Below are 25717 nucleotides of genomic sequence, written 5' to 3'. Positions count from 1 at the left end.
AGATATTAGGACAATGATGTCTTTAGTGGGTATATTATTCATTCCACAAACAACCCTCATCATCCACACCATGGTCTTCCCCTAAGGTAGAATAAAAATATCACAAGGCAGATTTATGAGGCGATGGACCTAGAAAAAACCTGAGACTCTAGGACTGTCTGATGTGTGGATGTCAAATCCTGGGAGATTCTGAGTCTCTGCTCTATGTGGACTCTATGTTGTGTAGCCATTTGTGGAAGGCTTCTGTGATTTTGTGACCTAGAGAAAATGAATCTCTGCTAAAATCAAATCTAAGAAAGATTGGCAAAGGGAATTTAAAGATTTCCTAAATTTTTGGAATTTCCCTATGCACTGAAACATGAGAAGTGGCAATAATTCAAACCAACGATGCCCTCCAAGAATGAGGATTTTTCCAATGCGTTAGGTTGGGTCCCCTCAGTGAGAAGGATGCCAAAGATTCGCATGCAGGCAGTATATTTACAAAGTGTGGGAAACAAGCAAGTGAGCAAGGGAGGGGAGGAGGGAAAGGGAAAGTGAAAGGTGCCTCAGAAGGAGCCACCTCTGAGGATGACGAGAGCTCAAGCCCACATAGAAACACAGGAAAAATGCCTCTGTTATTCCACCTGAGAGGTGAGGGAGCTGGGGGATGTGTACACCTCCTTTGTCATCACTGATTGACAGCCGTCCTAGGGGATGCTAATTCCAGGCCATGAGGTCTGCCTCATTTGCAGCCTGAGCTGCTTCCCCAGGTTCAGATAGAGCAGTGAAGGGGAGAAAGGGCCATAGAGAGTCAGCTGAAGTATAATGACTAGAATCCCCAAGGCGTAGTAACAATGACTGCTAAAATTATGCACAAAGAAAAAGCGCATTTGAATCCAGAGATGTATCTCTCTGAATCTGGATATATGGATCCTGGCAGCCTGTTCGGTAGCCATTTCCCAGAAATCCAGTCCTCTGGAAAAGCAGCAGGAGGTTTGTGCACAGGCTGCACTACCTTGGTCTGGCCACTGGTAGTCGTGCATGAGAACTGCTCCCTGGAGTATTTCTCAGTCCACTGACACTGATGTAATTGGCTCCACTTCCCCTGCTGTTGAGCCAGGCCGACACGCCCTGGGCAAAGGCATCTGTGTGAAGTATTGAGGTTCAAATCAGTGCTTAAGATATGTTTGGATGCAAAATACTTTTTCATCTACATGGGCAGTGTCTTGGCAGAAGATGGAGATTCTCTCTAAATGGATGTGAGACAGGGTGGCTGGCATCTGGTTCAGGATGATGCCCTGGTGCATGGCAAGAACATGCATTGGGCAGCAGCTGCCCTCGCTAAGGAGAGAGGTTCACTGACCTGGCTTTTCCCCCCTCACCTGCTCTCCAGAAAGCCAGACTCTAGGGCAGATGCTCCTGAGACCCCAGGAACAGGCTGGTGGGGAGCGCAGCTCAGAGCATTACTCAGGGATGTGGCCTTTGTCATCCTACTTTGAAACAATTGACTATTTGAGCCTAGATTGATAGAGGGCTTCAAGTTGATTTTAACCCAGGCTCCTATAGTCAGCGAGTGAAAATGAGATTTTAGTTGAAATAATGAGACCTGGTATTACTAGTCAGCTCTCCATGCTGGAGAACCATAAGAAATTATACCAAAGGCAGGAAAGGGGATAGAATATGGGGATCATCACGCCAAGAATAAGGTGCAGCCCATTTAGCCCCTGGGTCTTAAAGAGACCCATAGCTCTGGATAATGGCAGATCTATGCGTGACAGAGTTATCATCTTTGTGCATCTTCGGAGAATTGTTTTTCCTTTTACTCCTAGGAACAATGTCTTAAGTTTGTTAGTAAATTCTATTGAATTTATTAAAGATGCTTCTAATAAATTCTTTTTATATCATTTCAAAAAAGAAGCAACTTCACACTGACAGAGACATTGTTATTATAACACTAAATGCTATTACACTCATCAAATTCCTTTGAGACAAACTGAAATTTCTGACAGCCCCACATTCTACAACTTTATTGTAAATTTTCTGCCAAAAATGATGCTTTCCTATACACTCCTAATGCAAGTATAAATATATTATTTAATCTAGTCTTAGGTTGATTTAAAATTTTGAAAATTCACTCCAAAAATATGTTCTGTAACCGTATGGCCACTAATGAGAAGTGTACTCTTTCAAGGTAAATCTCTGCTGCCCTGGTCTGACCTGGGACTCTGGGGATACTGCACCCCTGTGCTGAGTTACTGAGATGAGCCAGCCCTGCAGCTGTGCTCAGCCTGCCCCATCCCCTGCTGATTTGCCTGTTCCTAGAGCACAGCCCCCTGCCCTGAAGACTTTTTATAGGCTGGTCACACCCGGTGCAGGAGTCAGCCCCAGTCAGGACACAGCACGGATGCAAGGTCCCCCACTCAGCTCCTGGGGCTCCTGGGGCTCTGGCTGCCAGGTAAGGAAGGAGAACACTAGGATTATACTCGGTCAGTGTGCTCAGTACTGTCTGGAACTCCAGGGAAGTCCTCTGATAACATGATTAATTGCAAGAATGTTTGTTTTTATGTTTCCAACTTCAGGTGCCAGATGTGACATCCAGATGACCCAGTCTCCATCCTCTCTGTCTGCATCTGTAGGAGACAGAGTCACCATCACTTGCCGGGCGAGTCAGGGCATTAGCAATAATTTAAATTGGTATCAGCAGAAACCAGGGAAAACTCCTAAGCTCCTGATCTATGCTGCATCCAGTCTGCAAAGTGGGATTCCCTTTCGGTTCAGTGACAGTGGCTCTGGGACAGATTACACTCTCACCATCAGCAGCCTGCAGCCTGAAGATTTTGCAACTTATTACTGTCAACGGAGTGACAGTACCCCTCCCACAGTGTTGCAAGTCATAACATAAACCCCAAGGAAGCAGATGTGTGAGGCTGGGCTGCCCCAATGCTCCTTCTGGTGCCTCTATCTGCCGAGGGAAGTTCTCAAACTCAGTCAGGCTTGGAAAATCATTGGGAGATTTTCCTAGAGGAGGCCAGGGAGGTTCCTCTGAACCCTAAGCCTCTTTTGCCCTCATCCCCAGCAGAAAAGATGTGACAATGCCTGTCCTGACTGAATAAAGAAGAGAGAGAAGTCCAGCTGAGGAGTCTGTGTTATGGGATAATCGGAATTTGTACAGCAAAAGAGAAGCTATTCTCAGTATTTCAAGGAGAAATTATTCAAGTTGAATAAATTAGAGTCTAAACCACAGTCTTTCCGAAGTCTATGGAGTGTTATTCATGAAGCAGGTACTAGACACAGGGGATTCTCAGGTGCTACTTCAGAAGCCAGGGTGCACCTGCCCCTGGTGGTATGTGCTGAACACCGTGTGATGATCCTCGGTCCTGTCTGGGAAGCCCAGGGCTGGGGGTGCTGATGCTCTCAGCTGCCTGCAGCACATCTCTAGGTGATTCTCCAGTCCACACCTAACTGCGTGTGTTTTACTTCAGGTGTCAGTGTACATGAATCTACCACTCTGACTTCCCAATCTCATGACAGTAATTAGTTGTAACTTATTGTAACCTCATGGAGCAACTCTAAAGAAACCATAGAGAGAAAAGGAGTTTTGGAAAATGTGCTCCCAGAAGTGATAGTAGTGATGGGGAATTGACAGCTGACGGGGAAGTAAGGTGACTCTTTCCACAAGGCTCAACATTTTGCCAGTTATGAATTGTTGCAAAATATATCTGAATGTGCTTTCAAGTATTACCAGTTTGGAGTCATAGCTGAAAAACTTTATTAAGTCACAGACAAAATGGGAAAATCAGGAAATTGTATGAAATATACAATAACACTGTGTGTGATGGCTCAGGTCTGTAATCCTGTGATAGTTAATACTGATTGTCAACTTGATTACATTGAAGGATGTAAGCATTGCTCCTGGGTGTGTCTGTGAGGGTGTTGCCAAAGGAGATTAATATTTGAGTCAGTAGTCTGGGGAAGGCAGACCCCCTACTTAATCTATGGGCACCATTTAATCAGCTACCAGTGAATATAAAGCAGGCAGAAAAAAGTGAAAAAGTGAGTCTGGCCCAGCCTCCCAGCCTACATCTCTCTCCCGTGCTGGATGCTTCCTACCCTTGAACATCGGACTCCAAGTTCTTTAGTTTTGAGACTCGAGCTGGCTCTCCTTACTCCTCACTCCTCATGCCTGCAGACAGCCTACTGTGGGACCTTGTGATCCTGTAAGTTAATATGTAATAAACCCATATATATATATATATAGAACTTATTAGTTCTGTCCCTCTAGAGAACCCTCACCAATACAGATTTTGGTACCAGGAATGGTTCTGCAGGAACAGAATATTAAGGTTGGAGTTCTTTTGTTGGTTTTGGGGTTTCTGGATTTGGCTGCTAAATATGATTAGATCCCTAAATGCTAAGGACTCTACTTTTAATAGTGTAGAGAACATTGACAGTTCTTGGCATGAAAGGTTTAAAGAGCTATGCAAAACAAATTCATTTGACACTAATGAATCATTGCTCATGAGAGGCAAGGAGTTTTGTGACTCTGTACCTAATACCCTTGACAAACACCTTGCAAAATAGATTCGTGAGGACAGCACCTGCGTCTTTGAAGAGCCCTGTAAAGGCTCTTCTCTGTATGTCAGATCTAATGGTGAGAACTGCAGTCACTCAGTTACAAAAGTTAAATACAATTTGGAATAATTGGATCCTGAAGTGGCAGGTACCAAGTGGTAGCACTCAACCCTCAAAGGCACGGTGGGCATAGCTACCGTAATGGGCAGAAAAGACAAAGCAGCAATCTGAACAGTCTGACTCATGTAGAGCTCTGGCATTGGCTAACTAATCACAGTGTTCCTAGAAGTGAAACTGACAGGAAGACTAATGCATTCCTACTTAATTTATGTAAGGAGGAAACTTAAGGTCAAACAGATAAAAGACTAATTGGAATTATAAAAACAGAGATTCACGGCCCCTCAATCAATTTCCAGCCTTGAGCCAGTTTACAGACCCAGAACCCCTTGAATGAAGGGGAGGCTGGGTCCCCCTGAGGTGTCCATGGCAGATAGGAATGCTGCTTTGAGGCTTTGGCAGGCCTGCATAGGTGAATCATGGTGGAGGCCTCTAGTATTTTGCAGCAAGGCCCGGTCATCTTCTCCAGTTAACTACTCTCCTTTTGAGAGACAGCTCTTGTCCTATACTGGGCTTTTGTGGAAACTGAACATTTGACTATAAGTCAACAAGTCACCATGCGACCAGAACTGCCTATCGTGAACTGGGTGCTTTCTGACTCATGTAGCCATAAAGTGGGTCATGCACAGTAGCATTCCATCATCAAATGGAAATGGTGTATAAGTGATTGGGCTCAAGCAGGTCCTGGGGGCACAAGTAAGTTACATGAGGAAGTGGCTCAAATGCCCACGGTCTCTACTCCTGCCACCCTGCCTTCTCTCTCACGGCCTGCACTGATGACCTCATGGGGACTTGCCTTTGAGCAGTTGACACAGGAAGGGAGGACTAGGGCCTGGTTCACAGATGGTTCTCCACAATAGGCAGGTACCGCCCAAAAGTGGACAGCTGAAGCACTACAGCCCCTTTCTAGGACATCCCTGAAGGACAGTGGTGAAGGACAATCTTCCCAGTGGGCAGAACATTGAACAGTGCACCTGATTGTGCACTTTGCATGGAAGGAGAAATTTCCAGATGTGTGGTTATATACTGATTCATGGGCTGTAGTCAATGGTTTGGCTGGATGGTCAGGGACTTGGAAGAAGCATGATTGGAAAATTGGTGACAAAGAAACTTGGAGAAAGAGTATGTAGATGGACCTCTCTGAGTGGTCAAAAACTGAAGATATTTGTACCCTGTGTGAGTGTTGACCAACAAGTGACTTCAGCAGAGGAGGATTTTGATAATCAAGTGGATAAGATGACCCGTTCTGTGGATACCACTCAGCCTCTTTCCTCAGACACCCCTGTCATTGTCCAATGAGCCCATGAACATAGTGGCCATGGTGGCAGGGATGGAGGCTATGCATGGATTCAGCAATGTGGACTTCCACTCACCAAGGCTGAACTGTCTGTGGCCACTGCTGAGTGCCCAATTTGCCAGCAGCAGCAGAAACTAACAGTGAACCCTTTGTATGGCATCATTCCCTGGGGTGATCGACCAGCTACCCGGTGGCAGGTTGATTATATTGGACCTCTTCCACCATGGAAAGGAGAGAGGTTTGTCCTCATTGGAACAGGCACTTACTCAGGATATGGGTTTGCCTACCTGCATGCAATGCTTCTGCCAAGACTACCATTTATGGACTCAAGGAATGCCTTATCCACTATCACGGTATTCCACACAGCATTACCTCTGACCAAGCACTCACTTTACAGGTAAAGAAGTGAGGCAGTGGGCTCATGCTCACGGAATTCACTGGTCTTACCATATTCCCCATCTTCCTGAAGCAGCTGGATTGATAGAATGGTGTGACAGCCTTTTGAGGTCGCGATTACAACGTCAACTAGGTTACAATACTTTGCCGGGCCGGGGCACCATACTCCAGAAGACCATGTGTGCTCTGAATCAGCGCCCAATGTATGGTATTGTTTCTCCCATAGCCAGGATTCACAGATCCAGGATTCAAGGGGTGGATGTGAAAGTGGAACCACTCACTATGATGCACTAGCAAAATGTTTGCTTTCTGTTCCCACGACATTAGGTTCTGCTTTACTAGTCATCTTAGCTCCAGAGGGAAGAACGCTGCTACCAGGAGACACAATAATGATTCCATTAAACTGGAAGTTAAGATGGCCACTTGGACGCTTTGGGGTCCTCCTACCTTTAAGTCAACAAGCTAAGAATGGAGTTACAGTGTTGGCGGCAGTGATTGACCCAGACTATCAAGATGAAGTCAGTCTGCTACTCCACAACGGAAGTGAGGAAGAGTACGCATGGAATACAGGAGATCCATTAGGGCGTCTCTTGGTATTATCATGCACTCTGAGTAAGGTAAATGGGAAACTATACCCAATCCAGGTAGGACTACAAATGGTCCAGATCCTCTCTGGGTCACGACCTGCTGAGGTGCTTGCTGAAGGCAAAGGGAATACAGAATGAATAGTGGAAGAAAGTAGTTATCAATACCAGCTACGACCACCTGACCAGCTGCAGAAATGAGGACTGGAACTATCATGAGTATTTCCTTCTTCTTTTGTTAAAAACATGTTTGTGCATGTATGCACTTGTACTAAGAAAATATCTTCATTTCATTTCCCTTTTCTTTATCAGGTGACATAGATTTGCTGACCTCATATCAGCATTTAAGTATTGTTTACTTTATGTAATAGTATTTGGGTTGGGGATTGGTGCATTTCCAGTTGTAGGAAGGATAGTTTATTATGTTAGGGGTAATTATGACCTTACTGTTGTCTGTATTTCAAGATTATGTATGATCTCAGGAGATGTGTGTGGGTTCAAGTTCACAAGGGGTTGGCTTGTGGTGGTTAATAATGAGTGTCAACTTGATTGGATTGAAGGATGTAAAGTGTTCATCCTGGGTGTGTCTGTGAGGGTGTTGCCAAAAAAAGATTAACATGTGAGTCAGTGGGCTGGGAAAGGCAGACCCACCCTTAATCTGTGTGGGCACAACCCAATCAGCTGCCAACCCATCCATACTATAAGCAGGCAGAAAAATGTGAAAAGAGACGGGCCTCGCCTCCCAGCCTACAGCTTTCTCCCATGCTGGATGCTTCTTGCCCTCGAACATGGACTCCAAGTTCTTCAGTTTTGGAACTCTGGCTGGCTCTTTTTGCTCCTCATCCAGCAGATGGCCTATTGTGAGACTTGGTGATTGTGTGAGTTAATACTTAATAAACTTCCTGTATTAGCCAGTTACATCTAGAGGGACAGAACAGGATATATACATATATGTATACATACACACATACATATATATATGCACACACACACACACATATATATATATTTATAAAGGGGAGTTTATTAACTTACAGGATCATAAGTTACACAATGGGCTGTCTGCAAACCAATGAGAAAGGAGGGCCATGGAGTCCAATGTTTGAGGGCAGGAAGAAACCAGCATAGGAGAAAGATGTAGGCTGGGAGGCTAGGCCAGTCTCTCCTCTTCAAATTTTTCTGCCTGCTTTATATTTGCTGGCAGCAGATTAGATTGTGCCCACCAGATTAAGGGTGGGTCTGCCTTCCCCAGCCCACTGACTCAAATGTTAATCTCTTTCGGCAACACTCTCACAAGTTGACACTCATTATTAACCATCTCACTCCCCTTCATATATATATGTATATAGTCCTTTAATTCTGTCACTCTAGAGAACCCTAATACATCTACACTTCTGATGATCTATTTCTTTTATTTTAGGTCATTTATTTCCCCTGGGTTGCCTACACTCGCTTCTTCCCACTCCCCTATGAAGGACAATATAAGCCTCTGGACCTCACTAGGTCAGGGCATGTCCCTGCTTGCACTATCCATGACACTTTCCTCTTTTACTCTTTAGCAATGAGGGAATGTTATCCTTACCCAGATGCCAGCCACCTGTCTCACATCCAGGACAGAGAGTCTCCATCTCCTCTCCAGCAAATACCCATGTATGTGGGCATGGTGGCATGTCCCTGTGATCCCAGCTACTCCATAGGCTTAGGGGGGAGAATCACTTGTGCTTGAGAATTCAAGGTTGCAATGAGCCATGATCACATCACTGCACTTCATGCTGGGTAACTGAGTGAGACCCTGTGATTTTTCCCCTATATTTTACAGGATTTTTTTTTTGCCTCTTTCTTCTATTAATTTATGTTTTGTCCATTCATTTTCTGCAAATCTTTAGAGGGCAAATAGGAAGTTTCCGTTTTTAATGTGGTGGCTCACGCCTGTAATCCCAGCACTTTGGGAGGCCGAGGTGAGCAGATCACCTGAGGTTGGGAGTTCGAGACTAGCCTGACCAACATAGAGAAACCCCACCTCCACTAAAAAAAATACAAAATTAGCAGGGTCTGGTGGTGTGCACCTGTGATCCCAGCTACTCAGGAGGCTGAGGCAAGAGAATTGCATGGACCTGGGAGGCGGAGGTTGCAGTGAGCCCAGATTGTGCCACTACACTCCAGCCTGGGTGACAAGAGCGAAACTCCGTCTCAAAAAAACAAAACGAAACAAAAACAAACAAAAAAACACCTACTGCCTCATTGAATTAAAGGCGTGTTCAGCAGTTTCTTTGTTATTTCAAAGAGTGGCATCTGCTTCAGCAGGGTCAGTTTTTAATGTATTTGTTTTGTTTCTTTTTTCTCTATCTGGTGTTCTTTTCTATTTTATTATAATTTTTTAAATTTGAGGGATGAGGTTTTCATAGTACTGAATATCAAACAATGAATCCACATGAATGATTCACCTAATTTCCTTGGTTTTAGTCCTCTATACAGGTTTTATATAGCAAAAGAACCGTTTAAAGACTTGGGTTACAAATGTATTTTATTTTATCTCTGGCATGCCTTGGGCTGAGAAAGCATTATATGGTGGCACAATATTTGTAACATTCTTATAGTCATCTGGTGGTGGTTTGAGGTATGATGTTTTGAAAATCTAGCAAGAATTAAAATATGTCAAGTTAGAGAGAAAAATTCCAGATTATTATTAAGATATAATTTATTTTGCCCCAAGTATATACTTCAGATTAAGCATCCTGGAACTAGGTTCTATAATTGAATAGATAAATTACACTGACAACAATGAGAAAAAGCCTTATCATTATTATTGTCTTCCTAATAATAGAAACTTTTATAAATGCATGCAATCCCAGGTAACCAAAAGTTTCCTTATAAAGTGTAACAGCAGAGCTTCAAAGGTGGCACTTTGGCAAGCCTCTTTTTTTGACTATGCCTTTTCAGTTTCCTTTGTGGGCTCCTTTTCTTTCATCTTTATTTAAATAATATTTCCCTATGTTTTATCCCCAGCCCATTGCTTGCCTCTGTACTGCCTCCCTGCCAGACTTCATTTAGTATCAGAATTTTACCAATAGCTAATATGCTTACGATGCTTACCTTTTCAGATTCGTATATTTAAATGTTTTGTGGTTATTTCATCCTGGATGTCCAAACTCAACATGTTAAAATTCAAATTTATCATCTCTCACCCCGGGCCTGCTTTTGGTCTGCATTTCCTACCTCTATTAATAGCTTCAGTCATTAGCCACCGACACCAGACAGTCTCGGAGTCATCCTGAACTCTATCTTCCCCTCCTTCCCCAAGTCAATCACTAATCAAGTCCTGCTAATACATTTCCTTACTATTTCTGAAATCCATCCCTCTTCCTCATTCCTACTAACATCCTAATTTAAAACTTTATTATCCTTTACCTGGACTATTGTCTTAGGACAACAACTTTAACCCGTTGCTTAGCCTAGGTGTAATCCACAGAGGATCTTGTCTGTCTAAAATGCCCCTCTAGCCACATCCTTCCCCTGCTCAGATCTTGTCATTGGCTCCCATGAACTGAAGTTGAAGTTTAAGCTCCTTAGGACAGCATACGCACCCTTCTATGATCTGTTCCCAGAACATATTTACTGGTTTATCTCATATCATGGCCCACTTTGTATTTTACACTTTTGAAATACAGAAAATCATTACATTCTCCCAATAATACTAAGCTAGTATATGCCTAAAAGCCTTTGCCAATATTTTGTCTTTTGTTGAGAATTCTCTTAGCTTATTTTGTCATGTGGTTAACTCCTTACGTCCTTTCATGACTCACATGTCAAGACTTCAGGAAACCTTCTCTAACTCCCAGACTGGGCTGAGTGATCCTTTTCTGGGTAAATAATGAACTCTAATCATAGTCTTCATAGCACTTACCATACTAATTTGAAGTCTGAAGTATTCCATTGTCTGCCTCACTTTACTTAGGCAAAGGAACCATGTCCTAGTCTCATTCTGGCCTCAGGACTTCAGCCTGGGCGGCAGTGGGAGACTGTGTGTCAAAAAAAAAAAAAAAAAATTGCCAATGATTGAAGCCTAATACTGAAGATTCTGGCTTATTAATAATTAGTCTGTTGCTGTGTGTTAATTGAGCTCCCCAAGTGATTACTCATGTAGGACTTCAAACCAATAATTTAGAACCTTGTGACTCAAAATCTGGGCAAAAATAAGCAGCATCAGTATCACCTGGGAGCAGCTTCAGGTCTCACTTTAGATTTACTCTGAATCTAAATATTATATTTTTATTAAAAAATTAAGAACAGATGACAAGCTTCAACTACATCTAAATTCTTTAGATTTACTTTAAAAGAATCAACATTTTGACACAATACCAAAGTGAACTAAATTCGCTTTTTTTTTTTTTTTTGAGACAGAGTCTTGCTCTGTTGCCCAGGCTGGAGTGCAGTGGTGCAATCTCGGCTCACTGCAACTTCCACCTCTCCAGTTCAAGTGATTATCTTGCCTCGGCCTCCAAAGTAGCTGGGATTACAGGCACATGCCATCATGCCCGGCTAATTTTTGTATTTTTAGTAGAGACAGGGTTTCACAATGTTGGGTCAGCTGGTCTTGAACTCCTGACCTCAAGTGATCTGCCCGCCTCGGCCTTCCAAAGTGCTGAGATTATAGACATGGGCCACCATGCCCAGCCTAAATTTGCTTTAATTTGGAGAAGTACTGGTCTAGAAAACACAAATTCCAAGGAGACTCAGGTTCTTAAGTTGATTTCTTGAGTACAAGTTCTTCAAATGCATTCTCCAAGATTAATTTTTTTTTTACTTTTTAAATTGACAAAGATTATACATATTCATGGCTATACGGGGATGTTTCAGTACATGTAGATGGTGATCAGATCAGGGTAATTAGCATATCTATCATCTCAAACATTTATTATTTCTTTGTGTTGGGAACATTCAAACTACTCCTAGGTATTTTAAACTACATAATATAGTATTGTTAACTATAGTCATCTACAGTACTATAGAACCCTAGAACTTATTACTCCTACCTAGCTGTAATTTTGTATCCATTAACCAATCTCTTACTATTCCTCCTTTCTCCCTACCCTTTTCAGCCTGCAGTATCCTCTGTTCTACTTTTTACTTCTATGAGATCAACTTTTTTTAGCTTCTGCGTGAGTGAGAACATGTGGTGTTGAAATTTCTATTCCTGGCTTATTTTGCTTAACATAATATCCTCCAGTTCCATCCATGTTGCTGAGAATGACAAGATTTTATTTATTCTTTTTTATCACTAAATAGCATTCCTTGGTGTATATATACCACATTTTAAAAATCCATTCATCTGTTGTTGGAAACCTAGGTTGATTCCATATCTTGGCTATTGTGAACACTGTTGCAATAAACATGGGGATGCAGATGTCTCTGCAATATAATGCTTTTCTTTCCTTTGGATAAATTCCCAGGAGTGAGATTGCTTGAGGGGTTTCAATACCGTTCTCCATACCGGCTGCACTAATTTACATTCCTACCAACAGTGCATAAGAGTTCCTTTTTCTCCAGCTACTCAGGAGGCTGAGGGAGGAGAACTATTTGAACCCTAGAAGCAGAGGGAGCCAGATTACACCACCACTGCACTCCAGCCTGGACGGAGAGTGAGACTCTGTCAAAAAAAAAAAAAAAGTCCCTTTTCTTCATGTCTTTGTCAGCATTTGTTATTTTTGTCTCTTCTATAATAGCCATCCTAACTGGAGTGAGATGATGCCTCACTGTGGCTTTGATTAGCATTTCCTTGCTGATTAGTGGTGTTGAACATTTTTTCATATATTTGTTGGTCATTTGTATGTCTTCTTTTGAGAAATGTCTGTTCAGAGCATTTGTTTATATTTAATTAGATTGTTGTGCTTCTTTGCTGTTGATATGTTTGAATCCCTTGTACATTCTTGATATTAATTTCCTGCCAGATGAGTTTATATTTTCTCCCATTCTGTAGGTTGTCTTTTCACTCACTTTATTATTTCCTTTGCTGTGCAGAAGATTTTTACCTTGATGTGATCCCATTTGTTTATTTTTTCTTTTGTTGCCTGTGCTTTTGATGCCTTATTCATAAAATATTTTCCCAGAGCAATGTCCTGAAGGATCTCCCCTATGTTTTCTTCTAGTAGCTTTACCATTTTGGGTCTTATATTTGGGTATTTGAGATACTTTGAGTTGATCTTTGTATAGGGTGAGAGGCAGAAGTCTAGTTTCATTCTTCTGCATATGGATATCCAGTTTTTCCAGCACCATTTATGGAAGAGACTATCCTTTCCCCAGTGAGTGTTCTTGGCATCTTTGTAAAAAATCCGTTGGCTGAGATATGTGGATTTTCTGGGTTCTTTATTCTATTCCATAGGTCTATGTGTCTGTTTTTATGCCAATACCATGATGTTTTGGTTACTACAGTTTTGTAGTATATTCTGAGGTCTGGTAGCATGATACATCCAGCTTTGTTCTTTTTGCTTAGGATGGCTTTGGCTATTCAGGATATTTTTTGATTCCATAAAATCTCTTTGGATTTTTTTTTAATTTTGTGAAGAATGTTCATAGGTATTTTGATAGAGATTGCATTGAATCTGTAGGTTGCTTTTGAGTAGTACTGTCACTTTAACAACATTCATATTTCTGATCCATGAGTGTGAATGTCTTTTCATTTGTTTGTATCCTCTTCAATTTCTTTCATTAGTGTTTTGTAGTTTTCATTTTACCTCCTTGGTTACATTTATGTCTGGGTTTTTTTTTTGGTAGCTATTGTAAATGGGTTTGCCTTCTTAATTTCTTTTTCAGCAAGTTTGTTGTTCATATATATAAATGCAACCAATCTTTGTGTATTAGTTTTGTGTCTTGCAACTTCACTGAATTTGTTTGTTCTAAAAGTTTTCTGGTAGAGTCTTCAGGTTTTCCTATATATAAGATCATGTCATCTGCAAATAGGAAAAATTTGATGTCCTCCTTTCCGATTTGAATGCCCTTTATTTCTTTCTCTTGTTTAATTACTCTTGATAGGACTTCACATTTATATACTTTGAATATTTAAAATGTTTACATAAATGTCAGAATCAACTTTCATTTTTCATAGAAAAAGAAGACCCTACTTGTTTTGCAGTTTTAATATTAATCAATTATTATTATCGGAGATAAATTATTTAACAAATTAAACTGTCTATTAAAATATTTCACCACAAATAAATTCCATAAGGAAAATATCTACAACTGTTTTTATGAAAGAAAAAAAGGCTTCTCTACAGTTGCTTAGGCCTGGTGCCATGGCACACACCTATAAATCCCAGCGCTGTGGGAGGCCATGGCAAGAGGATCCTTTGAGCCCAGGAGTTTGAGACCAGCGTGGACAACAAAGTGAGACCTCATCTCTACAAAAAATAAAAAAGAAATTAGCTGGCCATGGTGGTGCGTGCCTGTGGTCCTAGCTGCTCGAGAGGCTGAGGAAGGAGGATCACTTGAGCCAGGGAGGTGGAGGTTTCACTGAACCATATTCACGCCACTCCACTCCAGCCTAGGCAACAGAGCTAGACCTTGTCTCAAAAAATTAAGTTAGTTAAATTAAACATAAAGTTGCATTGTATTTAAGAAATTGGGAAAGCAGAAAATGCTTCTGTTTTTCTTTTGAGTTGAACAATGAGAACACATAGACACAGGGAGGGGAACATCACATACCGGGGCCTGTCAGGGGGGTGGGAGGCTGGGGGAGTGATAGCATTAGGAGAAATACCTAATGTAGATGATGGGTTGATGGGTGCAGTAAACAACCATGGCATGTGTATACCTATGTAACAAACCTCCACGTTCTGTACATATATCTCAGAACTTAAAATGTAATAATAACAATAATAAAAACGACAAAAAAAGGAAATGCTTCTTGTTAGAACAGATTACATACCCGCATTGCTTTTTATAATAGCCTGTAATAACAGAATATCCACAAGGTGGCAGTAATATATCAGTTTCATCCTCTGAAATTAAAACTTTTGCCTATTCGGTAATACAATGGATCTTTTGAACTCACTCTAACACGTAGAATACAGCAATTTGACTTAATAATTAGCCTTTAATTTATAGTCTTGTATTATCACTTTAGTGGTTTGAATTATTTTGTATTTTAATATATTTAAATGAATTAGTCCTATACAAATTGACTAATTTGACATGTGAAGGTGTTTTTATTCTATTTTCAGAAGTTTAGCTTTAAAAAAATTTCTAAACTTCGATATCTGGTGAGTGTCAATGTTTTTATCTTATTAAAAGGTGACAGACCACACTACATTCAACTGATTTTTTTTTTTTAACAAGGATGCAAAATCAGTTTAAAGGAAGGATATCTTTTTCAACAAATAGTGCTAGAGCAATTGGACATTCACAGGTACAAAAACTAAGACTGACCTAAATTTATACTTTATATAAAATTTAGCTCACATAAATCACAGGCTTAAATGTAAAATGTAATATTATACAGCTTAAAGTTGTGTATGGTAGCTCGTGCCTGTAATCCCAGCTACTACTCAAGTGGCTGAGGTGGAAGCATCACTTCAATCCAGCAGTTAGTGGCTGCAGTGAGCAATGATGGCACCACTGCACTACAGCTTGGGCGAAACCTCGTCTCAAAAATAATTAATAAATAAATAAATTCATTAAACTTTTTAAAATAGAAGAAAAGTCTTGAGACCTTGGGCTAGGCAAATAATTTTTAGGCTTGATATCAAAAACAAAATCTACAAAAGGAAACAGTGATAAAACTGGACTTCATTAAAATAAATAAACACTTTTGGGTTTTGTTTGTTTGTTTGTTTGTTTGTTTTTACTTAGAAAGACCCTGTAAAGAGGTTGAAAAAATGAATTACAGAGTGGGAGAAATAATTTGCATACCATATATCTGACAAAGAACTTATATCTAGCATATGTAAAAAATTCTCAAAACTCAATAGTAATAAATAAGGTATCCAATTAGAAAATAGGCATATGTGACCTCTCTGTATTATAACTTAAACCTCATGTGACCACAATTATTTCAAATGAAATAAACAAAACAGCAATGCCTGTTTCTAGCATATAAAATAATCAGAGAACATAGAATTGTACAAAGTTAAATTATTGGGCCATTTACTTAATTTAAATATTTTTAAATGCGTGTACCCATTTTGCTTGAAGGTGTGTGCAAGTATGCTTGTATTTTTTTAATGATAATACAGTCACACGAGCATCAAATTTATTTTTTAAAAGTTTATAGTTACCCCACACAAGTTCTTATTGATTCCCTCGTTCTTAACACCTGCATAATATTTCATTTTATGATTAATGGATTGTAGGTTTATTCTTTTAAAATCACTTGTGTTGTTCTCATGTTTTTTTTTTTCACTAAAAAGTGTTGCAATGCACAAAATAAAAATATAAGGAGGGTCTTTTCTGGATCTCTGTTGAAAAACTTTGAATACAAATTACAAGTTCAAATCACATGCAAAATAAACATTTTAATTAATAGGGCTTTTATGCAAGATGTTAGTAGCAGCAGCAGCACAGTTTTATTAATATCCCTGAATCTCTCACAAAAACTGACTGAGCAACTGGGATAACAAGGTATTAACTATGACAAAACAATGTAACAGGGTGTCATCATGGACCTTTTGTGAGGTTAAACCACAGGGACCCAGGGGAATCATCAATTTTTTTGGAAGAAGGAAGGAAAGGGAAAAATTGTTTAATGGCCCTGGGAACTGGAAAACCTACAAATACAAGCGCTAACATCTATGTTCCTAAATTCAGAGATTCTTACTAGGCAAAAAGAACTCAGCAGATTAATCTGAGAACAGCAGCTGAGGCTGGCAGAAGGCTTCCTGGGCCTCAACTCATAGCTGAGAGTGAGGATGGCAAAAAGCAGGTGCTGTGAGTGGTCTGTTTCCTATGAACCCTACAAATTAACCACCCCCAAAACAAAGCCCTGTCCTAAGGAGAAACTGCAGGAAGTCAATTATAAATTGAGTTGGGAAGCACACTGAGGCTCAAGAAAAGGGAAGCTCCAGGTTAAGATGCAAGAGAAGAAGGGAAAAGGCAGTTTTCTGCAAGTTCAAGCACAAATAATTTCTTTACCGTCTAGTTCTGGAAATACCAGGTGCTGTGTGTGTATGTAAAGCAGGAATTTTGGTTGAATATTATATAATTTTCTGACCCACCTTTACTAATCCAGTTTCCCCTGTACTCAGATCTTCCATGCTACAGACAGACTGACAGATGCTCAGCTCAGCAAATAGTAGCTAATATTTTCTAGGAAACTAGGTGCTAAACGGTTTTCTTAAATTTCGACCTCCAGGTCTGTAAGTTGATTTGAAGCATTACCAGTTTCTGGTTCTGCACAGGTTGTTGAGCGCACGACTTCTCTCCTCCAGTGGAAAGTCCACCTGCTCACAATCAACCATCCTTTCCTGCGGCCTTGGAGACACTGCTCAGTGTAGCACGCCTCCCAGTCTAGAATAAGCACATTCATCATCAGGCTCTCTCATTTTCTGTCTTATCTCCATTCCATCTACATACAGTTTTTGTTTTCGCCAATGTTTTTAAATAAACAACTGTACAAGCACAACAATGACAACAGAAACCTTCCTTCCCCCAGTGCTGTAGTGAGCAAGGAATATATTTAACTTCAAATAAAAGACAAAAACAAATGCTGGATAAAGCTGACAGAAAGAAATGCAACTGTAGGTGCTCTGGCAATGTAGAAATGATACAACTAAGAAAAATGGAAGAAAAGGGAAGAGAAAGTATTCCTCAGAATGATTTTACTGACTGCTCATCTGTAATGCCTGGGAGTCAAAGGATATTGTTTATAGAAATGTAAGCATACTTAATGGCACCAGGGGAAACAAAGTTAATATGATTAAATCAAATTGTGGGATGAAAAACCACATAGGGAGGACAAGAAAGAGAATACAGCTAATACCATTGTTCTTAGTTTAGAGACATTAGCTACTGTCTAAAGAAAGAGATGATTTTATGAAATTACATAAGGTAGCCATCAGAATAAAAGTTTAACTCTTCCAAATATCACAACATCAAAACAAAAGCAATAAAAACAAACAAGACAGCAAAAGACAGATATGTGCATATAAATCATAGCATCATATACAGTAATCAAAATATAACGAAACACAATTTATCATTAAAAGTAAGTGGGCTTGACTCTTATTAGAGGAAAAAATATTGTCAGATTAAATCAAAAAGCAAATCTCAATTCTATGCTGGATATAAGATAAAGTGTAACAGAAAGTTTAGAAATAAAAGTATAGGCAATGAATAAAAGCATCTTCTCTTCATGCGTTAGTATAAAACAGTAAGTCAACACATCATACGTTTTCTGTTTTTACACTTAAATGTCTGGAGATGTTACACCACTAGTATGAATTTACTTCAGATATATAAAGGATACACTTTTATGTGGTTAGAAACAGCAATGATAACAGTTAAGGTGAAAATAACATCTGCATTGACGCTAGGAAGAAAGAGCCATTGTTGGGTACATAGTGATCACATTACCATGGAGCAATCTGTTCCCAACTGAAATGTCCTTGCCCTTCTACTGAAATCATGTAAGATTCTGCAAAAGTAGTGTTTACTTCCCACAAATCAGCCATTTGTGGGAATGGCTGCTATTGTTGTCCACACAGAATGAGCATCAGACCTATATTTAGCTGTTGTGTCATTAAGAGTCGTATATGGCCCTTTCCAGAGGCTGTTATTTCAATTATATTTTGGAGAATTAGTCTATTTCCAGACAAATAATTTTACCAGAACTTTGATCCATATGAAATGACCCTTTGGTAGGGATCCAGGGATTGAGTTTATTTTTAATTACTGTAGCATCCTGGTCAGGTTGAGAAACAGATTACCTTTATATTTCCCTGGCATGTGAGCAGGGCTAGATTTAGCATGAGAATGCTTGAAAGTTTATGGTTTTTTAGAAATTTTATTTACTGTGTGTCTCTTTATCAAAATAAAATTAATGCTGAAAAGCTATATTAAATGAATTATTTTGAGATGGTCTCTTCCCCCTTCTTCCAATGAGAGGATATCCACAGATATGTCAGGAGCTTGCTTTACCTAGAAATGTGTTGAGGGCCACAGGTTTGGGTTCACCTAGGAATGTTTAGGGACACCTCCCCAAGTTGTTGTTGAAGAGTGGGGTAAATGTAAGATAGAATTAGGCTCACGGAGGCCAGATGAGAGCATCATGTCACCCCAGAAACACAGCATATACCTAGGAGATCTGTTCTCAGTATCAAAGTCTTAAGCACTGTAAGATTGCCTATAGACCAAGACAACAACTATATATATATATATATATATATATATATATATGGTTAATAAAATCAGTTAATATATAAACATATATTTATTTATTAACTTATTTTTATTTTTATCTTCAGACAGCGTCTTGCTCTGTCACCTAGGCTGGAGTGCAGTAGTGCAATTAAGGCTCACTGCAGCCTTGACCTCTGGGGTTGAAGCTATCCTCCTGCCTCAGTCTCCTAAAGTGCTAGGATGAGAGGTGTGAGTCACCTTGCCAGGCCCAGGGCAATAACTATGCAATGTTTCTATAATTTGGAGCAAAAAATATTTGAAATATGTGTGCATTGCTTTTTAACCTTTTCTATTGATTTACTTTATTAAATACTGAATAGAAACAATATATTTATAAAATATTTATTTTATATATATAATAAGCACATAATGAACACCTGTGTCTCCAGTCTTGGTTTAAGAAATTAAGCCAAAAGTAATCATAAGTGCTTATGATTACTTTTGAAGTCACCTGTACAACTTTTGCTGACTGCATCCCCTTCTTCAACACTCTAACGATGGCCACTGTGAGCACTGTGTATATTGAATTGTGTTGTATTTTAATACCGTGTGCACTACATTGTTTTCCTAGCTGTATGCTATTGTATTTAGTGAGCATAATGAATTATATCAGTATAATTCACTTTTGTCATTTCGTTGTTTCAGCTTTTCTGTACTAATTATTGCCAATATATTTCTACTGGCATAAAAACAGACACATACAACAGTGGAACAGAATAGAGATCGCAGACAAATCTACACATTTACAAACAACTCATCTCTGACAAAGGCATCAAGAACATACACTGGGAAAACAACAGTATTTTCAATAAATGATCCTGGGAAAACTGAATAACTATATGCAGAAGGATAAAATTAAACCCATCTTACCATACACAAAAATCAAATCAAATAAGAATGGATTAAAGACTTGAATCTGAGACCTGAAACTATGAAGCTAGTAAAAAAAAAAAAAAGCATAGGAAAGGCCGGGCGCGGTGGCTCACGTCTGTAATCTCAGCACTTTGGGAGGCCAAGGCGGGCGGATCACAAGGTCAGGAGATTGAGACCACCCTGGCTAACACGGTGAAACTCCGTTTCTACTAAAAATACAAAAAAAAAAAAAAAAAATTAGCGGGGCATGATGGTGGGCGCCTGTAGTCCCAGCTACTCGGGAGGCTGGGGCAAGAGAATGGCGTGAAAAAAAAAAAAAAGAAAAAAAGTAAAGCATAGGAGAAATGCTCCAGGACATTAGTCTGGGCAAAGATTTTTTTGCGTAAGACCTCGGAAGCACAGGCAACAAAAGCAAAAATAGACAATGGGATTATATCAAACTAAAAAGCCTCAAGCAAAGGAAACAATCAACAAAGTGAAGAGCCAACCACAGAATGGGACAAAATATTTTCAAACTATCTATCTGAAAGGATTAACAAGTAGAATATATAAGGAGCTCAAACAACTCAATAATAAACGAACAAAAAATCTGATTGAAAAATGGGCTACTGAAGACGCTGAGGTAGGAGGATTTCTTTTTTCTTTTGTTTTTTGAGATGGAGTCTCGCTGTCACCCAGGCTGGAGTGCAGTGGCGCGATCTCGGCTCACTGCAGGCTCTGCTCCCCCGGGGTTCACGGCATTCTCCTGCCTCAGCCTCCTGAGTAGCTGGGACTACAGGCGCCCGGCACCAAGCCCGGCTAATTTTTTGTATTTTTAGTAGAGACAGGGTTTCACCGTGTTAGCCAGGATGGTCCCGATCTCCTGACCTCGTGATCCGCCCGCCTCGGCCTCCCAAAGTGCTGGGATTACAGGCGTGAGCCACCGCGCCCGGTCAGGAGGATTCCTTAATCCCAGGAGTTTGAGGTTACAGTGAGCTATGATTATGCTACTGCCCTTTAGCTTGGGTGACAAAGCAAGACCTTGCTTCTAAAAAAATAATAGTTAAAAATATATAAATAAATACAATTTAAAAATGGGCAAAAGATCTGAACAGATATTTTCTCAAAAGAAGACATACAAATGGCCAATAGGAAGATGAAAAAATGTTCAATATCACTAATCGTCAAAGAAATGCAAATCAAAATCACAATGCAATATCATCTCACCTTGGTTGAAATGACTTGTTTCAAAAAGACAGGCAATAACAGATGCTGGCAAGGATGTGGAGAAAGGGAAATACTAGTACACTGTTGGTGGGAATCTACATTAATAAAGCCACTATGGAGAACAGTATGGAGGTTCCTCAAAAAAGTAAAAATAGAACTACCATGTGGTCCAGCAATTTCTTTACTGGATATATATCCAAAATAAAGGAAATTAATGTATCAAAGACATATCTACATGTCGATGTGTACTGCAGCACTATTCACAGTAGACAAAATATGGAATCAGCGTAAGTGCTCATCAACAATAGATTTTAAAAGTCATATATATACATAATGGAATACTACTCAGATACAAAGAATGAAATTCTGTCATTCACAGCAACATAGGTGGCGCTGGCCATTTGGCTTAACGTAATGAACATAGGCCATTATGTTAAGTGGAATGAGCCAAGCACAGAAAGGCAAATATCACATGTTGTCATTCATATGTGGGCAGTAAAAAAGTGGATCTCATGAAGATAGAAAGTAAATTGGTGGTTGCTAGAGGCCAGCAAGGGGAGTGGGAAGAGGAGATTAAGAGAAGAAAATATAAATGTATTTATCACCACTAAACTGTCCTCTAAAAATGTACAGATGGTAAATTATATATATACATTTTAACTCAATAAAAAGTTAAAAAAAATTCTGCTGTGTGTTTATAGAGCACATGTACAAGACTTTCTCTAGGGTTGTATCAGTTTTCTATTCCTGCTGTAACAATTTACCACAAATTCAGTGGCTTAAAAGAACACATTTTTGTAAGATTTGAGTCAGTTTTAAAAAACACACACAAACTTATTGTCTTAGAATTGTTTTGGTTGGAAATCTGGCATGGCTCTCACTGAACTAACATCAAGATGTGGCAGGCTGCATTTCTTTCTGAAGGCTCTAAAAGAGCATCTGGGTTGTTGGCAGAATTCAGTTCCTTGTGGTTGTAGATCCTCAGTTTCTTCCTGGTTGTAAACTTTGGGTCATTCTCAGCTTCTAAAGGTCACTGGCTTTCCTTGGCTTGTGGCCCCCTACCACTGTTTTAAAAGCCAGTAATAGTAGGCCACATCTTTCTCATACTGCCATCTGTCTGAATCTCAGCATCCAGAAAATATTCTCTGCTCTCAAGGAATTATGAGATTAGATTGGACTCACCAAGGTAATTCAAGGTAATTTCCCCATTTCAATGCCCTTAATGGTAATCACATCTGCCAAGTCCCTTTGAACATGGTAACGTAAGTTAGCATGTTCACCTTATCTGAAGACTGGGATGTGGCTGTCTTTGGTGGGGGGCAATTATTCTGCCTAACACAAAGATACACAACTTGCAGATATACAACTAGTTCATGGAGATGAAACATTTTCAAATCTACAAGAAAATGTTTTCTAAAATGAGCATTTCATATTAGACTTTCATGAGCACTGTATCAGAATTATATGTACTTCATAATGTTGCCAATACTGATATCAGATATTTAATTTTCTAGCCAGTTCAGGATAATGTGAATTGTGAATAATATATTTGTTCATTCAGTCAACAAACATTTTTTATCAGATACCACCGATATGCCGGACAGTGTCATGGATCCTAAAAATATAGCTGTTATTATTATTTTTTTAAACAAAGTTCCCACTGTGATAAAGCTTTTATTCTTTGGGACAGGCAGACAGTAATCCAGATAAATAAATGCAAGGGCAAATTGGGGGAAGAATTGGAATGGAGAGCTCAGAATCCGGCCCCAAAGAAGGACAGAGGGAAAGGGTTCAGAATCTCGGTGCGTCCACACCAAACAATTCCATGAGGGCTGAGGAGACAGAGCTGAAAGGCTTGTCTGACATCACAAGAGACAGAAAAGTGAGCCCCATTTTCATCTCTATCCTGACAATGTTCCTGGCTTGATTTCCTCCTTCCAGCAGACACAAGAATCAGGGAGCGCACCCTGATGGTAACATTTTTTTCAGGGGCCTATTTTGGGGATCCTGGTGAGAACCTGAGTCCGTCACTGACCACGGCAGCCCAGCATGGTCCCCAGTGCGTGGCCCAAGGCCAAGATTCTCTACCTCCATCCTGGAGGCAGAAGAAATGTCTGGGGGAAAATGAGAGGTTTTAGGTGGTTGGCACTGGGTGAGACCAAGGAGAAATTTTAAAGCTGTGTGTCCTGGGGCCGGGGGCGGTGGCTCACGCCTGTAATCCCAGCACTTTGAGAAGCCGAGGCGGGCAGATCACGAGGTCAGGAGATTGAGACCATCCTGGCTAACGGTGAAACCCCGTCTCTACTAAAAATACAAAAAATTAGCCGGGCTTGGTGGCGGGCGCCTGTAGTCCCAGCTTCTCGGGAGACTGAGGCAGGAGAATGGCGTGAACCGGGAGGCGCAGCTTGCAGTGAGCTAAGATCGCGCCACTGCACTCTAGCCTGGGTGACAGAAAGAGACTCCTTCTCAAAAAAATAAAAATAAAATAAAAATAGAAAATAGAAAAAGCTGTGTGTCCTTTGTTTCTTCATATTTTGCAGATTTTTGATGTCAAAATATTTTCATAGTCAAAAGAGTGTTAATAAAGAATGACTTCTCTGTTATAAAAACCCTAATAGTGAATGTATTTACCAAGAAGTTAGATTCTATCTTTGGTTTTTTTGTTTTTTGCCCCGTAGTTTTAAAAAAAAGTTTTATTGTATGGATATTCTACAGTTAGTGTATCTATTCACCTCTTGATGGACATTTGGTTTGCTTCCAGTTGTTTTTGCTATTTCAAATAAAGTTGCTACGAATGTTTGTCCAATCGTTTGGACATAAGCTTTCATTTGTCTTGGGCAAATAAGCAGGATTTGAATGACTAGGTGGTGTGATATGTGTAACATTTTTTTTTTTTTTGAGACGGAGTCTCGCTCTGTCGCCCAGGCTGGAGTACAGTGGCGCGATCTCGGCTCACTGCAAGCTCCGCCTCCCGGGTTCACGCCATTCTCCCGCCTCAGCCTCCGGAGTAGCTGGGACTACAGGCGCCCACCACCACACCCGACTAATTTTTTGTATTTTTAGTAGAGACGGGGTTTCACCGTGTTAGCTAGGATGGTCTCGATTTCCCGACCTCGTGATCCGCCCGCCTTGGCCTCCCAAAGTGCTGGGATTACAGGCGTGAGCCACTGCTCCCAGCCAGTTTAACTTTCAAAGAAACTGACAAAGTGGCTGTATTTCCAGCAGCAGTGTGTGAGCATTCCTGTTCCTTCGTGTTCTCACCAGTGTTTAGTATGGTCAGTCTTTTAAATTTTAGCTATTCTAATAGGCATGTAGCAGTATCTCATTGTGGTTTTAATTTACATTTCCCTAATGATGAATGATGTTGAACATCTTTCAATGTGCTTACGTACCATCCATCTGTATTCTATGGTGAAATGTCTGTTCAGATCTCTACATTTGTGTTAGACTATTTGTTTTCCTATTATTGAGTCCTGAGAGTTCTTTGTATATTTTGGATGACAAATGTATCTTCACCAGATATAGCTTTTGTAAATTTTTACTCCCAGTCTGTGATTTGTCTTTTTATTCTCTCAATAGTGTTTTTCTTTTTCTTTCTTTTTTTTTTTTTTTGACAGAGTCTTGCTCTGTCACCCAGGCTGGATTGCAGTGGCACGATCTCGGCTCACTGCAAGCTCCGCCTCCCGGGCTCACGCCATTCTCCTGCCTCAGCCTCTCTGAGTGGCTGGGACTACAGGCGCCCGTCACTACGCCCAGCTAATTTTTGGTATTTTTGGTAGAGAGGGGTTTCATCGTGGTCTAGATCGCCTGACCTCGTGATCCACCCACCTCGGCCTCCCAAAGTGCTGGGAGTACAAGCGTTAGCCACCGCGCCTGGCCTCTGGACAGTGTTTTTCACAGGTCAGATTAATTTTTATATAAATCATTTATTTTATTTTTATTATGTAAAATTTTATAATTTTTAATTTTATTTTTAATTTCCTTTTTAAAAGGTAAATAAAATTTTAAGTGTAATGATGCAAAATTTTGTTTAAAAGTAAATGTATATAAAAGTGTTGATATAGACTAAAACATTGAATAAGTAAGAAGGTAGTTAGTTGTCACAGTAGGAGTGAAGTGAAAAGCTTCCCCTTTCACCCTCTGAAGATTACCCGAAATGAACTGCCCATACACAGATTAATAAAAGAAAGGGTATACAAACTTACTTAACCTGCAAAAACATGAGAGCTATACACAAAGTATAAGGCTTGACGATGGCTCAGATCTGAAACGCTCTCCTCATAGGCAATAGATATATAGACCCAGG

General features: G+C 40.1%; 1 gene segment (V, D, J or C); it reads left to right on the top strand.

The window, feature by feature from the left end:
* The first annotated feature begins 387 nt into the window (after positions 1–387).
* On the top strand, positions 388–6655 carry LOC117974300 (immunoglobulin kappa variable 1-39-like). The segment is given in 4 exon segments: positions 388–501; positions 2335–2434; positions 2559–2846; positions 6495–6655. Coding segments are annotated over 4 exon segments (663 nt in total).
* The last annotated feature ends 19062 nt before the right edge of the window (positions 6656–25717 follow it).

This window comes from Pan paniscus, chromosome 23, assembly GCF_029289425.2.
Source record: "Pan paniscus chromosome 23, NHGRI_mPanPan1-v2.0_pri, whole genome shotgun sequence".
NCBI lineage: Eukaryota > Metazoa > Chordata > Mammalia > Primates > Hominidae > Pan > Pan paniscus.
Note: the sequence above shows the minus strand (reverse complement) of the source record. Positions and strands in the feature narration are given on the sequence as shown.